We start from the raw sequence: 15,010 nt of genomic DNA, 5'->3' as shown, positions 1-15,010 counted from the left end.
TGACTTCACAGGAAATCCAATGAGAAATGTTTTTCTAGGCTGAACACCTGTTTCCCCTTAGTCTCCCCCCAAAAAACATGTACATGTTAATTACTTTCATTTTACAATCACTGCTAAATAAACATTTTTAATATAGTAATGAGTCAGTAAGGGAACCGAACCAGATTCAGGACTGAAATAATGCAGTTTTCCATGAAGATATCAAAGCCATATTTTTCACCTCAACCTACAAAGAAAAACAGGAAAGTATCAGTAACTCAAAAGAATATTAAACACTCTTACACATAATAAAACCAGTATCCAAATAGGCTAGAACATATCAATGTGGAAAAACCACAACCAGAATCAGCTCAGAGAGAAGATTAAGGGGTCATACCCTGGTCAATGCCAACACTGAAGCAATGGCAATGCCAGGTCAGACTATACTTCACTCATCATTGCATCATTGCTTTTCACCTCCTTGTATTATCTAAGAGCAGCCCAACACCCTATTTTCACATCCAAGAAAACTTAGGTTTACCCATGAGAAAAAAAGATTTCTTTTTAGATAAGTTGCAACCATGGGCTTTCAATATTTTATCTTCTACTATTCACCTCAAGCAACTCTGCTGTACAAAAATGCAAACTTGAACAAGTTTTGTTTTGGAGGTGCTTTTTAAAAATTTTTGTAATACAGAGTAGAGTGGAGAAGCATTTACAGTTCAGAAAAACATTTCTTGTTTTAGTGAGTCCAAACACCATGCATGATAAAATCTCAGGGATGTCTGTGAAGGGATTTATAATCTAGTTCTAAAGCAAAATCTTTAGAAAAGATTTTCTCCTAAAATCCTTTATAAAGTAAACTCCAGTTCATTTAACATACAATTTGATTTACAATTCTGCTGCCAACAAAGATGAAAAGTATAGTCATAAAAAATTTTATACAAGAGTCTGCTAAAGAGTCCAAGACCCAGGGAGGCTAGGATTTGACAAAGGTCCATAGCAAAATAACAGCAATGCTGGAAAGAGAAACTGAGGTCTGATTACCAGATTTATATTTTTCCACTACCAGCTAAATACAAGGTTTAATTTCATTTTTCTCCAGGCCATGGGCAAGATAAAGGAAACAATGCAAAGCCTGGGTAATTCACAACATGGATGATCAATTTCTGAATGAGAAAGCTGCCTGCATTTTATTCTAAATGACACCTCGTAGTTTACTATCGCTGACATGCTATGCTAAAGTACTAGGGTCACAAACAATGTCAACCTCTCTAGCTTTTCAGCATTGTATCTAAATAACAATTCCGGAGACACAACATGCCTCCTTCAGCCATTTATAAATGTCAATAGCTTGGTACTCCATAGTTAAAAACGTACAGCTATGGTCTGTGTTCTCCATTCAGCAACTGAATTCCACAAAGAGAGGGAAACTAGTAAAGTGCCTGTTTAGAGGCTTGAGCCTTTATCTCATCAACCTGTGCAGAAGTAAGTACACGTTACAAAAAGCAAACAGGCTAAGAGAACTTAAATAACCTTGTCTAAAAGCATGAAACTTGTGAGCAGAGCTCCAAGTGTGCTCCAGCCACAGAGGGCACACTTTCCTTGTTCTCTTCCACAGTACGCTTTCCTCTGTCTGGAGCGCCTTCCCTACCCCTTTCAGTCTGGAGAAAGTCTGTAGTTCTAAAACCTTGTTCAAACGTCACCTTCTCTGTTAAGTCGTCCCTAACTCCCTCAGTCATCCCCTCCTCTGACTCCCACAGCACTTTTTCCCACCACAGTACGCATCACACGCCAATTATTCATCTATTCACGTCCCCCACCTCCCGTCTCTCCCACCAGCCCCATTACGCAGAGCTCCTAAAGAACCAGGACTTCCTCTTACTGGCCTTTGCATCCATTACACTCAGAATGATGCCTGGGACACAGAAGGCGGCTCAATAAGCGACAGTTTAATTTAGTCAGTGAACGACCCTCCCTACTAAACCCTAAGCGCCTGGATTATACAAGCATCAGCACAGTTTATAAAGCCGATTTACCTCCAACATTTCACGTAGGTTAAGGACGTCCCTCAAGCATCTCTAAGCCCTCCGTCCTCCAACTTCTAACTCATGGCATTCTGCATGGCACCCTGCACAGGACCACCAATTCTTATACACGGTGTATCCTCAAAACGGTAATAATAACAACAATAATAATACTACTGCTGATAATAATAATAATAACATCCAAACCCCACCAACTTCAGGAAAGATTGAGACGCCATCCTTCCGGGGAAACACAAGGCCGGATCCAGGGCTCAAACCAAAGCCTCAAGCAGAGGGTCCGCAGCCCGATTTGGGAACCCCCCAAAACTCTTACGCCCTAAACTCTCAGGAGGCCTGCCCAGGCCTGCAGAGGCTGACCGCAGCCCACCCGCCGCCGTTCAGTCCCAGAGGTACGGGCTTGGGGCTTTCCACACTGCTCCATCTCGCTACCCCGCCGGCTGCCGCGGCAGCCCGATCCGGACAACCAATCCCGCGACGGCCAGTGGACCACGTGGGCCGCAGCCCTGAGGCTCGGCTGGTGCGAGGAGCAGCCAATCGGAGGGCTAGGCGAACGCCGGGGTTGGGGTGGGGAGGGAGGGCCGGAAGGCGCAGGCGTCTTTGCAGTCTCTTCTTGGCTTGGCGGGCTACATGCTCAAAGTTGAAAGCAAGACCCTGAGTAGTCCCCGCCCGCCCTCCAATTCCCTGATCTCCGACCTTGGGGAGACTGACATCCGGAGTGGTTTTGCTGGTGCCTCGTTTCACAACTGGGGAAGGGCATCTGAGGCGGGCGGTAGAGGGTGTGTGTGCCCTGGCTTTCCAGGAAGAACTATCGATTCAGTGTTCCGACAGTATCGTGCTTGCGCCGAATTCCCGCCTGAGGGCTAGGGGTTGGGGTGGACTTTGATGAATGTGTCCCTCTCTCCCCGACCAGGAGAAACTCATTGGCTTGTCAGGGGCTTGGACGCTTCCTGAATAAGCAAGAGGTGCCACTAAATATCAAAGAACTGCGAAAGAGAGCAAGAGAGGCTTCCTGGGAGAGGTGGCATTTGATCTGGGTCTTGAAAGATGCGTTGGATTTGGAGATTCTGGGAGAAAATAATTTAACTCCCGAATTAAATGAGAAAGCATACGGGAGCTTACCAAATTTAGGTAAAGTTGAAACTGGTGTAGTGTTTTCCAAAATTCAGTGAGTTGGAAATACCAGGAGGAAACTTAACAACATAGATGTCCCCCAGCATCAAAACCAAACGACAAACTCCCACAATCCACACTTACAGAATCATTAAGCTTGAATCTGGAGTTGGAACCCAGGCGTGTATATTTTTAATAAGTACCCCAGGGGAGATTCTGATTCACACCAAAGTTTCAGGACCAGTGTTAACGTAAAGAAAGGGGGTGATAAGAGATCTGAAAGACAGGGCAAGACTGTTAAAGATAGTGGCTTGCTGGCTGTGTAGTTTAGACTACGCTGGAGAAAGTGGGAGATTTAAAGATTTCAGAGTCTGAGGAGATGGGTGATCACAGCTGAAAACTCAATATGCAACTGTGTTTCAAAAATAGATTGAAGGAAGGCAGAGTAAAAGAAGGGGAAGCTATTGCCAAGTGATTGCAATGGTCCAGGTGAGAGCTAGTAAGAAATGGAGAGGTGGCATATGAAGGACAGCAGGAGGAATGTGATGAGTGTCAGATAGGGATGGGGAGAAAGATATGAGGAAATAAATGGAGAAAAATGGAATGTCCTCTGTACCAGACCTATGAAGGACCTCCATTGTACTTTAAGGATAGACTTTAGACAGTGAAGAGAATGGGCCTTTGCAAGTGCTGTTTCCTCTGCCTGGTTTTCCCCTTCCTTCTCCAACGGCCTTTCTCAACCTGGTGCATTCTTTTATTTATTTATTTTTATTATTATTTTTTTTTCCCGGCACACGGGCCTCTCACTGCTGTGGCCTCTCCCGTTGCGGAGCACAGGCTCCGGACGCGCAGGCTCAGCGGCCATGGCTCAGGGGCCCAGCCGCTCCGCGGCATGTGGGATCTTCCCGGACCGGGGCACGAACCCGTGTCCCCTGCATCGGCAGGTGGACTCTCAACCACTGCGCCACCAGGGAAGCCCTCCTTTTTTGTTTTTTTAAGGTAAGTTTTTTGCTTGTCTTTATGGAAATGAGGTTAGTCATTTTTTATGTTTTCTATTTATTTTATTTTTGGCTGCGTTGCCGTGTGCACCCTTTCTAGTTGTGACGAGTGGGGGCTACTCTTCGTTGCGGTGCGCGGGCTTCTCACTGCGGTGGCTTCTCTTGTTGTGGAGCACGGGCTCTAGGTGCGCAGGCACAAGCATAGTCACTGTCACTCCTTAGAACACCCCAAGCACACTGTTCATATGTTTCTAGCTCTCCAGAATGGCACTAGAGTGTAGTGGTCATGTATATGGACTATAGTATTTGCAAGCACCATAAACTCTCTGTTCCTCAGTTTCCCCATCTGTGAAAAGGGAATAATGACAGTACCTACCTCACAGAGCTGTTACGAGAACTGAATGAGAACAATGCGATAACACCTGGTGTTATCACATATGTTGTATTGCAATGAGTTCTTTAATATATGTGTTCCCCCTCTAGATTGTGAACAGGACATGTGTCTTATTCTTCTTGCTAACAGTAAAGGCTGCATGGCAGAATGATAGTTTTGGAATCAGATAGATAGGAGTCCAAATCCCAGCTCTGCTACTTACTAGGTGTGTAATCTTCAACTTTACTTCCCTGAACTCAGTTTCCTCATTTATAAGATAGTGAAAATAATGCATGTCTTATAAGTTGTTAGGAGGACAATTTGAGATCATCAAAGTTGCAGATCTGGCCCAAAGAAGGCAGTTCGCTAAATGGTGCAAATGATGGGTGGCCCCAGGACATAGTACCATGTTCAGAACACAGTAAATGCTTAGTAAGTGATTATCGAATGAAAAGCTGATGTTATATGCCAGGCACCATGCTAACCTTTTTATATACATCATCGCACTTCATTCTCACAAGAACCGTATGGAGAAGACACTATTATTATCTCCACTTTACAAAGAAGGAATGTGAGGTTTGGATTATCTTAACGAAGCTTTCTAAGCCAAAAAGTGCTAGAGCTAGGATTTCAAGGCCCTTGGTGCTTTAAAAAACAGCTGACTGAATGAGAGAATGAATGAAAGGAGACTTACCCAGAGTCAGGTGGTGGCGTGGTAGAACCAGCACTGTTACTCTTGGTCACCATGCTATCTAGTCTGCTATTCTAGCCGAATCATCTTGACAAATGAATTGAGAGTGAGATGGACGCTGGTATTTGGTAGTTTGTGTCTACTGACCAGGAAAACTGTGCTATACCTATCTCGGCTGATAAATTGAAATGCTCGGTGAATAAACACAAATAAATTGGGAGCTCTAGTTCTTCGCCAACTGTCAGCAGTGTGGCCAGATCATTTTCCCAAGACCTAGAAAAAACCCACTGTACAAGCTACTGATTTCAAGTTGCTTTGTATCATGAACATTTGCTTTGAGGTATCAGAGCCAGAATGTGAGCTCCTCACTGGCCTGATAACGTACTATTCATAGCCAGAGGACTTAACTAAGGAACTCTGAAGAAGGAAGAGAAACCTTCTTTGCTTATCTTTCACATTATCCTTCCTTCTCCTGATTTGGTCCCTAATAGTGCATTAAAGAATAAGAAGGAGAAAACAATACAGTTCCTAGTTCTTCTGCCCCAAAAATGTCCTTCCTGTTGATTGGGAAGGAAAAAGGAGGTACTTAGGTAGATTTCAGATTTTGAAGACTCCAGAGCAATCCAGAATCCCAAACTTGAAAGGCAGTGGAAGGAGTAGGGGCATTTGTATTAAACAGACCTGGCTGTGCATGCCATCTCTTCCACTTAACTAGCCATGTAATCTCAGGTTCCGTATCATGTGCCACGCTCCCAGCTTGGTCCCTTGTGCCCAAATGCATATGTCCAGTAAATGATGGTCCTTTTTATCTTTCTAAAAGTAAGTGATATCAGAAGGATTTCAGTGTGAGAGTGAAGCTGAGAATTAAGGTAGGTAGTAGAACTAAAAATGAGACTGGGGACTTCCCTGGCGGTCCAGTAGTTGAGACTCTGTGCTTCCACTGCAGGGGGCGCGGGTTCGATCCCTGGTTGGGGAACTAGGATCCCAAATGCCGCGTGGCACGGCCAAGAAATAATAATAATAAATTTTAAAATGAAATAAAAGTGAGACTGAATTTGGAAATGACATGAGTGAAAAAGGGTTAAAGTTGAAGCTGAGAGCAGACCTCTGCAGTTTACTATGTTGCTGTGCTGATTTATTCGTCATAGTATGTATTCTGCCTCCTATCCTGGAAATAACTTTTGAGCCAGACAGGTACAAAGTGTCATGCCAACAAAGCAGAACTCCATAGGAAGAGTGACCTCAGTTAAAAAAAAAAAACAAACCCGAGGAGGTATTCAGAAACCTATTTCAGAATGCCATTTCAGCATAAGCAAATTGGAGTAGAAACAAAGAGTTGTTTGATGGTTTGACTTATGCGGAGAGAAGTATGTTAGTTTCCTGTGGCTGCAGTAACAAATTGCCACAACCTTGGTTGTTTAAAACAATAACACTTTATTCTCTCACAGCCAGAAGTTTGACATATGAGGGCAGAAATCAAGGTGTCAGCATGGGCTGTGCTCCCCTCAGACGCTCCAGGGGAGAATCCATTTTGTGCCTCTTCCAGCTTCCTGTGCCTGCCGGCATTCCCTCACTTGCGGCCACATCACTCCGATCTCTGCCTCTGTGGTCACATTGCCCCCTCCTCTTTTGTAGGTATCAAATCTCTCTCTACCTCATTCTTTTTTTTTTTAAGATTTTTTTTGATGTTGACCACTTTTTCAAATCTTTATTGAATTTGTTACAATATTGCTACTGTTTTATGTTTTTGGTTTTTTGGCCACAAGGCATGTGGGGTCTTAGCTCCCTGACCAGGGATCGAACCCACACCCCCTGCACTGGAAGGCGAAGTCTTAACCACCAGGGAAGTCCCTCTACTGAATTCTTATGAGAACACTTGTGATTGGATTTAGGGCCCACATGGATAATCCAGAATAATTTCCTCATCTCAACATCCTTTCTTAATCACATCTGTAAAGACCCTTTGTCCTTGTAAGTTAACGTTAATAGGTTCATCATCATCATCATCATCAATAATTGCTGGCAATATTCACTTGTTCCAGTTTAACCAGCATCCCCAAAAGAGATAACTGTCTCTTACCTGTTTATTTTTTTCACTTAATTGTTTTTTTTAATTACGCAAACAATTGATGTTCATTGTAGACCATTTAGAAAATACAGAAAAGTTAAAGAAAAAAAGGATGGGAAAAGAAATTCAGTGAAAAATCATCTGTAATCCTCTCACCCAGGGGTAGCCAGACCTTCACCAAAGAGTATTTTTCTAGGCTGGGTCTTGTGTCCAACAAAGAGGAAATGTAGGAAAAAGAGAATAAAAGTGAATAGAATAGGACAAACGATTTGGAAGGTGATAGAATAGGTTAATATTGTTCATAATAGATATGTACAGGACAGCTTAATCTAAAATAAATGTAGAGCTTTGAAGTGAAATTAACCATGACAGGAGATGCTTGTATGATGTATAGAAATAACACTCAGCCCTTTAGAGGAGGGACGTTTTAGCTTTGGCCTCTCACTTGAAAACCCCTGAATTTCCCCACTAATACTTCATTCTCTCCCAGAGGTCAGACCCTGGCCTGCCAATCTGCCCTGTCATAGGCTTTTCTTGAGTCTTTATCAGCCTTCCTCAGGGGTCAATGTTATGAAGACTAGGGGAGTCTGGCAGAGTTCCTGCTCCTCCCAGGCTGATATCAAAGGGCAACAGGGGCTGTGACAGAAGGCAAACATTCAGACCAAAGCCAGATGTGGAACTGAAGCAACAAGAGGAAAAGCAAGAGCATCAGGTAAAAAAAAAAAAATGTTTTTTTAAATCTCATTCCTCTCAGTTTATGTCTGAGAGCATGAAGAGCTTAGTAAAATCATAGCTCAGGAGCAACTTGTAAAGGAGAATGAGTGAGAAATTTGGGGAAATGTGGAGCAGATGTTCATATGGAGCTAGACTCCCAGAAAACTTTGTATCTATCATGGTTGTCATCAGCAACCAAGTAACATCAATGAGCCTTGGGAGTCATGAGAGTATAGTTCTGCTAGTTCAAAAGCAATTAGATTTGTTTGTGAGTCCCAGCAGGTGGAAGTTATAGGGAGACAAATTATAGCTGAAAATAAGGAAGCTATTTCGTTTCTTTTCTTTTTTTTTCTTTTTGCGGTACGCGGGCCTCTCACTACTGTGGCCCCTCCCGTTGCGGAGCACAGGCTCCGGATGTGCAGGCCCAGCGGCCATGGCTCACGGGCCTAGCCGCCCTGCGGCATGTGGGATCTTCCCGGACCGGGGCATCCCCTGCATCGGCAGGCGGACTCTCAACCACTGCGCCACCCGGGAAGCCCGAGGCTATCTTTTTATTGGAGTGGATGATAGGAGTAAGAAAGTTCTGGGATGTGCTAAAGAAAAAAGGTTGAACGTGATTCTTTGAAAAAGAAAATAGAAAACACAATATACAAATTACCTTGTGTCCATTTTTGCCAGTCTCAATGCCAGATAGATTTCACAGTCAAACTCTTGGATGTGTTAGCTGGGGGAGAGCTATATGGCTATGCTTGTGTGATCAGAGTGAAGCCATTCTGTGGTGCACTTTTCTCAGAAGCTCCCTGTTCCTGGATGGTGAAGGACAAGGATATTTGCAAACTGACAACTCAGGAATGGGTAGACATGGTGATGGACACAGATCCAGGTAAGATGGAGAAAACTCCCTCCCTGTCCTTTCTACCTCTTTGGAACCTGTATATTAAACAGGTCTCCCATGTTTCCTATGACTTTGAACTTCTCATACACACTAAATTCTGTGTTTTTTGAATCTTCAAGTATCCTACTTTCCATACATGAGAAAATTTTGTTGGGTAATGAGAAGCCCAAATGAAGTATCTTATAAAAGGCAATTTCCCACATCAGATGAAAAGAAAATTGTCTGGGGATGATTGCCTTACAGTGGTGTATTGGAACTGGCTCTTACTGGCTCAAGAGGCATTTGTTAACTTTTCAGGAATGTTTTGAGCCAGTTGTTAAACAGTCATTACTAAAAATTAAGTTTTATAAAGTTACAGTTCAATAAATTGTATTTAAAACAAATTTGTTTATTTATTTACTTTTTTCTTCTTTGCGGTACGTGGGCCTCTCACTGTTGTGGCCTCTCCCGTTGTGAAGCACAGGCTCCAGACACGCAGGCTCAGTGGCCATGGCTCATGGGCCCAGCCTCTCCGCGGCATGTGGGATCTTCCCGGACCAGGGCACGAACCCGTGTCCCCTGCATCGGCAGGCGGACTCTCAGCCACTGCGCCACCAGGGAGGCCCAAGACATTTGGACTGTTTTTAAACTTGGGAAATATAACATTTGAAAAAACAATTTTAATTTGGAGCAAAATAACATTTGAAAAAAAACAAGTTTAAGTTGGCAAATGGATGCCACAATCGAAACAGCAGAAACCTGCTACAGTTTCCAAAACAAAGCCTGTCCGATGCAGAAAACGCACATTTGAAGCAAATTAAAGAATTTGGACATTTTTGAAAACAGGGCCCAATATCTTGAAGTTTCACCACAAAATTTTGAAAAAGTGCAAAGAACTTTTTTCTTTTTTTCTTTTTCTCCAAAAACGGATCTTTTTGGTTTCTTGTTTTTTTGGGTTTTTTTTCTTTTCTTGTTGAATCTGCCCCGAGAGCTTCTTGTTTTTTGGTTGTTGTTTTTTTCTTTCTTCTTTCTTGGTCCTCTTTTTTGCTGTTGGTTTTGAATTCTTGTTGCCCCAGCCCCCCTTCCTGCTCCTCCCCTTTCTGACTCCCCATCCCCCCTCGCTGGGAGTGGAGGTGCTGGGTGGGGAGGAGCGGGGAGGGGTGAGGACATTTAGGACAGGACCTCGGAGGGAAGGAGACCAGCCTGAACTGTTGGAAGGCCACTAGAGGTTCAGGAACAAAGGGAAGAACAGGATTGAGGGAGGACCCAGAGAGGGCACTGCCCATCTAGGAGCTCCTGGCCAAAGTCAGGTGGAAGGAGGTGTCATAGAAGGTCCTAAGAGACAGGAGGCAGGAAGCTGTCTGTGAGGGGTTGGAGGGGAGTGTCTCAGTGACCTGTTGGTTGACCTTCTGCCAGGAGGGAAGTTCCTAGCGGCATGAGGGAGGTGGGCAAAGGCACTGGGGACCAGCTGTGGAGGCCCAGGCCTGGATCTTATTTGCCCGAGTGCCCAGGCTGGTCAGAGATTGCAGGTGTCAAGAAAGAGGAGGGCCTGGAGGCCAGGGGTGATGCCAGCACAGGCACTGTGGCTGCATCGTGGAGGAGCTGCAGGGGCAGGGACCCTGGCCAGCCCTCTCAGACTCCCACCTTCTTCCGGAAGTAGTTACCCCTCAAGGGGCCTTCTACATATGGGAGTGATCATGGGATCCTTTGGGGACATGGCAAGAGAAGGGTCCAGAGCTCAGGACTTAGGCCAGTTTGGGGGGTCCGAGACTAGAGCTGGACCCTGGCTTCATTAGGCAGGCTCTTTCCCACCCTGCCGCCTCCGGCCACAGTAATTAAGCTGGGGGTTGCCATGGTAACTGGGGAGGAGACCAAGCCCTTAGGGACCCTAGGGCCTGGTACCCCCTCACCCACAGACCAGGCTACCATGTGGAGCTGAGGCCCACGGCCTGAGTCGAAGGAAACGCCTGGACCCTCCCAGGATCTCTAGCTCAGTGGCAGCCCTGGGAGCTCGCTCTTCCTAGGAGCAGGAAGGAGATTTGCTGTGTGTTTGTGGGGAGGGGTTCCTCTTGGTCCAGCAGATGCCCTGAGGAGGGCCAGCCCCCAGCCCTGCCTCTGCTAGGCTTCTTGGAAGGTCTGCCAGGCATGGGGAGAAGTGCTGTAGGGCACACCGGCAGGAGGTGGGGAGGGATCTTCTGCCAGGGTTAGCTGGAGAGGGAGGGAGGAGAATCCGGTCTTGCCCCCCAGGGATGGGAGTGACATGTCCCCTGAGCTCTGGGCTGGAATTCAGCAGGCCTGGGAGCTGGGCGGTGCTGCTTCTGGTCTGACTGTGTCCTTGTCCCCCACCTACCTACCCGCGCACCTACCCGCCCCCTCCCCACGCAGATATCTGGGACCCCGGGAAGAACCCGGTGATGCTGTTTCTGCATGGTGGGTCCTACATGGAAGGCACCGGGAACATGTTGGATGGCTCTGTCCTGGCCACCTACGGCAACGTCATTGTAGCCACACTCAACTACCGGCTTGGGGTGCCTGGTGAGGGTGGGCAGCCAACTCTAGGGGCTGGAGTCTGGGAGGAGGGCCTGCTGGCAGGGTTCCTCTAAACCCAGCAGAAGCAGAATGGCTTCTGGGTTGGACTGAGCTGCCCAGAAAGAGGGAAAGTGTGCTGTGACACCCCCAGGAAGCCCCCTTTCTTCCTCTACCCCCAGGTTTTCTCAGCACTGGGGACCAGGCTGCAAAAGGCAACTACGGGCTCGTGGACCAGATCCAGGCCCTGTGCTGGCTCAGTGAGAACATTGCCCACTTTGGCGGGGACCCCGAGCGCATCACCATCTTCGGATCTTGGGCAGGGGCCTCCTGTGTCAACATTCTGATCCTCTCCCACCATTCGGAAGGTACCAGCCACCTCCTCAGCCTGTCCCTCTTGTCCCCTTTCTCACACCCCCAACCCCACCAGGTCCCCCTTCTCCTCCCTCGGGCTGATACAGCCCAGCCTAAAGCCTCCCTGTCCCACCAGGGCTGTTCCAGAAGGCCATCGCCCAGAGTGGCACTGCTATTTCTAGCTGGTCTGTCAACTATCAGCTGCTCAAGTACATGCGGCTGCTGGCGGCCAAGGTGGGCTGTGACCGGGAGGACAGCGCCGAGGCCGTGGAGTGTCTGCGCCGGAAGCCTTCTCGGGAGCTGGTGGACCAGGACGTACAGCCCGCCCGGTATGGGGGTGGGAGAGGGCCAGGTCCAGGCCTCCATTCTCCTTGCTGGTTCCAAGGAGGTTGAGGGTGAGAGGTGCCCGCAGGCCACAAGCATTCCATTTAGCCAGGAGATATGGACTTCAAGGCCCTCCCGGGGCCCTGCCTTCTCCCAGAAGCCTTCCCTAGGCGGAGGTGCCTAAACAGAGCCAGTGTGCACGAGGCTCCATGAAGTGCTTGAGGGAGGACTTCCCGAGAGGTCAAGTACCCTGAAGGGCTCAGAAGGTTTTAACTAGGGGAGAGGGGTCTTCTGAGCAGAGGACTCAGCAGGCTGTGAGCTGAGAGGAGGCCGGTGAACAGGTGATGCGACCTTGACCGCTTCTCCCCAGCTACCATATCGCCTTTGGGCCCGTGGTGGACGGTGACGTGGTCCCCGATGACCCTGAGATCCTCATGCAGCAGGGAGAATTCCTCAACTATGACATGCTCATCAGTGTCAACCAGGGAGAGGGCCTCAAGTTCGTGGAGGACTCGGCGGAGAGCGAGGACGGCGTGTCCGCCAGCGCCTTCGATTTCACCATCTCCAACTTTGTGGACAACCTATATGGCTACCCGGAGGGCAAGGATGTGCTGCGGCAGACCATCAAGTTTATGTACACGGACTGGGCTGACAGGGACAATGGCGAGATGTGGCGCAAGGCCCTGCTGGCGCTCTTTACCGGCAACCAGTGGGTGGCACCGGCTGTGGCCACCGCCAAGTTGCACGCTGACTACCAGTCCCCTGTCTATTTTTACACCTTCTACCACCACTGCCAGGCCGAGGGCCGGCCCGAGTGGGCAGATGCAGCGCACGGGGATGAGCTACCATATGTCTTTGGTGTGCCCATGGTGGGCGCCACCGACCTCTTCCCCTGCAACTTCTCCAAGAATGATGTCATGCTCAGCGCCGTGGTCATGACCTACTGGACCAACTTCGCCAAGACCGGGTGAGGGCCAGAGGGGCTGGGTCGGGCATCCCTGCAGGTCAGGGCACACACCGCGTCCATCCTCAGCCTCTTCTCTCCCTCTCCTTCACACGGCCATCATTCCTCCATCAAGGCACTCTTGCCTTCTCGACTCAGACACCCGCCGGACAGCTCTTCTGTGTGTGTTGAAGACTCAGAAGAGTTGGACAGAGAGGTCCCTGTCTTTTCTGGGGGGCGGGCTCACTTGGTGCCTTTGGCTCCGTGTCTGTCTCTCCTTCCCTCCCTTGCCCACCCAGCTCTCTCCTTCTCCTCCCAGAGCTCGGCCCGCTGTCTGAGTGCTCCCATCTGTGTATCTGAGTGTGTGTGAGGGTTTGTGTCTGTCTGTCTATTGCTGTCTCTGCCTCTCTCTCTTGAAATCTATTGATATCTCTGCTTGCTTTGATCTAGTTACTCTGTACTCGCTGGTTTCCCCCTGGCTGTCTCTCATGTCCTTTTGTGTCTCTGTTTCCATATGTCTCTATCTCATTCATTCTCAGACTCTGCCTCTGTCACTGGTGGTCTGTCTCTGCCCTCTCTGCCCCTCTGCCCTCATCTCAGACTGTCTCTGGCAGTCTGGCTCCATCCCTATTTGTCTGTCTGTCCGTCCGTCTCTGGCAGTTTCTCTGTCTCTTCGTATCCGTCTGTCTCTCTTCCCGTCTCCCCAGCTCTCTGCATCTCTGTCCATTTCTCTCCCCATTCGTCCCATAGCACGCCCCCACCCCTGCCTTTCATGGGAGCCTCACCCTTACTCCTTTCCCTGCCCCGCTGTGTCCACAGCGACCCCAACCAGCCGGTGCCACAGAACACCAAGTTCATCCACACCAAGCGCAACCGCTTCGAGGAGGTGGTGTGGAGCAAGTTCAACAGCAAGGAGAAGCAGTACCTGCACATCGGCTTGAAGCCGCGCGTGCGCGCCAACTACCGCGCCAACAAGGTGGCCTTCTGGCTGGAGCTCGTGCCGCACCTGCACAACCTGCACACGGAGCTCTTCACCACCACCACGCGCCTCCCTCCCTACGCCACGCGCTGGCCGCCGCGCCCGCCCCCTGGTGCCCCCGGCACTCGCCGCCCCCGCCACCCCCCGCCCCCCCCCACCCCACCCCGCCTCCGGCCACCCTGCCGCCCGAGCCCGAGCCCGAGCCAGGCCCCCAGGCCTACGACCGCTTCCCCGGGGACTCCCGAGACTACTCCACGGAGCTCAGCGTCACCGTGGCCATCGGCGCCTCCCTCCTCTTCCTCAACATCCTTGCCTTCGCCGCCCTGTACTACAAGCGGGACCGGCGGCAGGAGCTGCGGTGCAGGAGACTCAGCCTACCTCCCCGCCCCGGCGGCTCGGGCACCGGCGTGCCCGGCGGGGGCACCCTGCTCCCTGCTGCCGGCCGTGAGCTGCCACCCGAGGAGGAGCCGGTGTCGCTGCAGCTGAAGCGGGGCGGGGCGTCGGGGCGGAACCTGCGGAGGCCCTGCGCCCGCCTGCCCGCCCGACTACACCCTGACCCTGCGCCGGGCGCCGGACGATTTGCCACTGTTGGCCCCCCGGGGCCCTGACCCTGCTGCCCAGCGGCCTGGGGCCACCCCCTCCCCCGCCGCCCCCTCCTTCCATCCCTTTGGGCCCTTCCCCCCGCCTCCCCCCACCTCTACCAGCTACAACAACACGCTCCCCCATCCCCACTCCACCACTCGGGTATAGGGGGCGGCTCGGGGAGGCCCCCCTCCCCGGCCCTCCCGGCCAGCTCAGAAGGCAGGGAGGAGGACTTGGCGACAGGCTTTTGTCGTGTGGAGCTGTGACACATCGAGGAGCTTTAGGTGGACATGGGTTTCCTCGCCGGGATGTGTGCGCTTCTCCCGCGCGGAGTGGCCCGTTCTCTTCTCTGGACCCGGGCCTTTGAACAACTGGGGGGGTGTTTTTTCTCTCTGTCGTCTGGACACCCGTCTTTGGTGTGTGGAGACGTGGAAGTATTTTCCCACG

The 15,010-nt window shown here is 49.7% G+C and overlaps 1 protein-coding gene, 1 non-coding gene and 1 pseudogene across 2 annotated transcripts; 2 read left to right on the top strand and 1 right to left on the bottom strand.

The window, feature by feature from the left end:
- The window catches only part of LOC132414587 (uncharacterized protein SPEM3-like), a 107,204-nt pseudogene that overhangs the window by 85,479 nt on the left and 6,715 nt on the right, over positions 1–15,010 (top strand).
- On the bottom strand, positions 347–443 carry LOC132415627 (Z30 small nucleolar RNA). The gene has a single exon (XR_009517347.1). It is a non-coding gene; the product is annotated as a Z30 small nucleolar RNA (small nucleolar RNA).
- Positions 10,291–14,731, top strand: LOC132414884 (neuroligin-2-like). The gene is given in 11 exon segments (XM_069540111.1): positions 10,291–10,417; positions 11,193–11,390; positions 11,564–11,749; positions 11,872–12,064; positions 12,430–13,026; positions 13,822–14,143; positions 14,146–14,473; positions 14,476–14,511; positions 14,514–14,575; positions 14,577–14,634; positions 14,637–14,731. Coding segments are annotated over 11 exon segments (2,202 nt in total).

This window comes from Delphinus delphis, chromosome 19 (assembly GCF_949987515.2).
Source record: "Delphinus delphis chromosome 19, mDelDel1.2, whole genome shotgun sequence".
NCBI classification, from domain to species: domain Eukaryota; kingdom Metazoa; phylum Chordata; class Mammalia; order Artiodactyla; family Delphinidae; genus Delphinus; species Delphinus delphis.
Note: the sequence above shows the minus strand (reverse complement) of the source record. Positions and strands in the feature narration are given on the sequence as shown.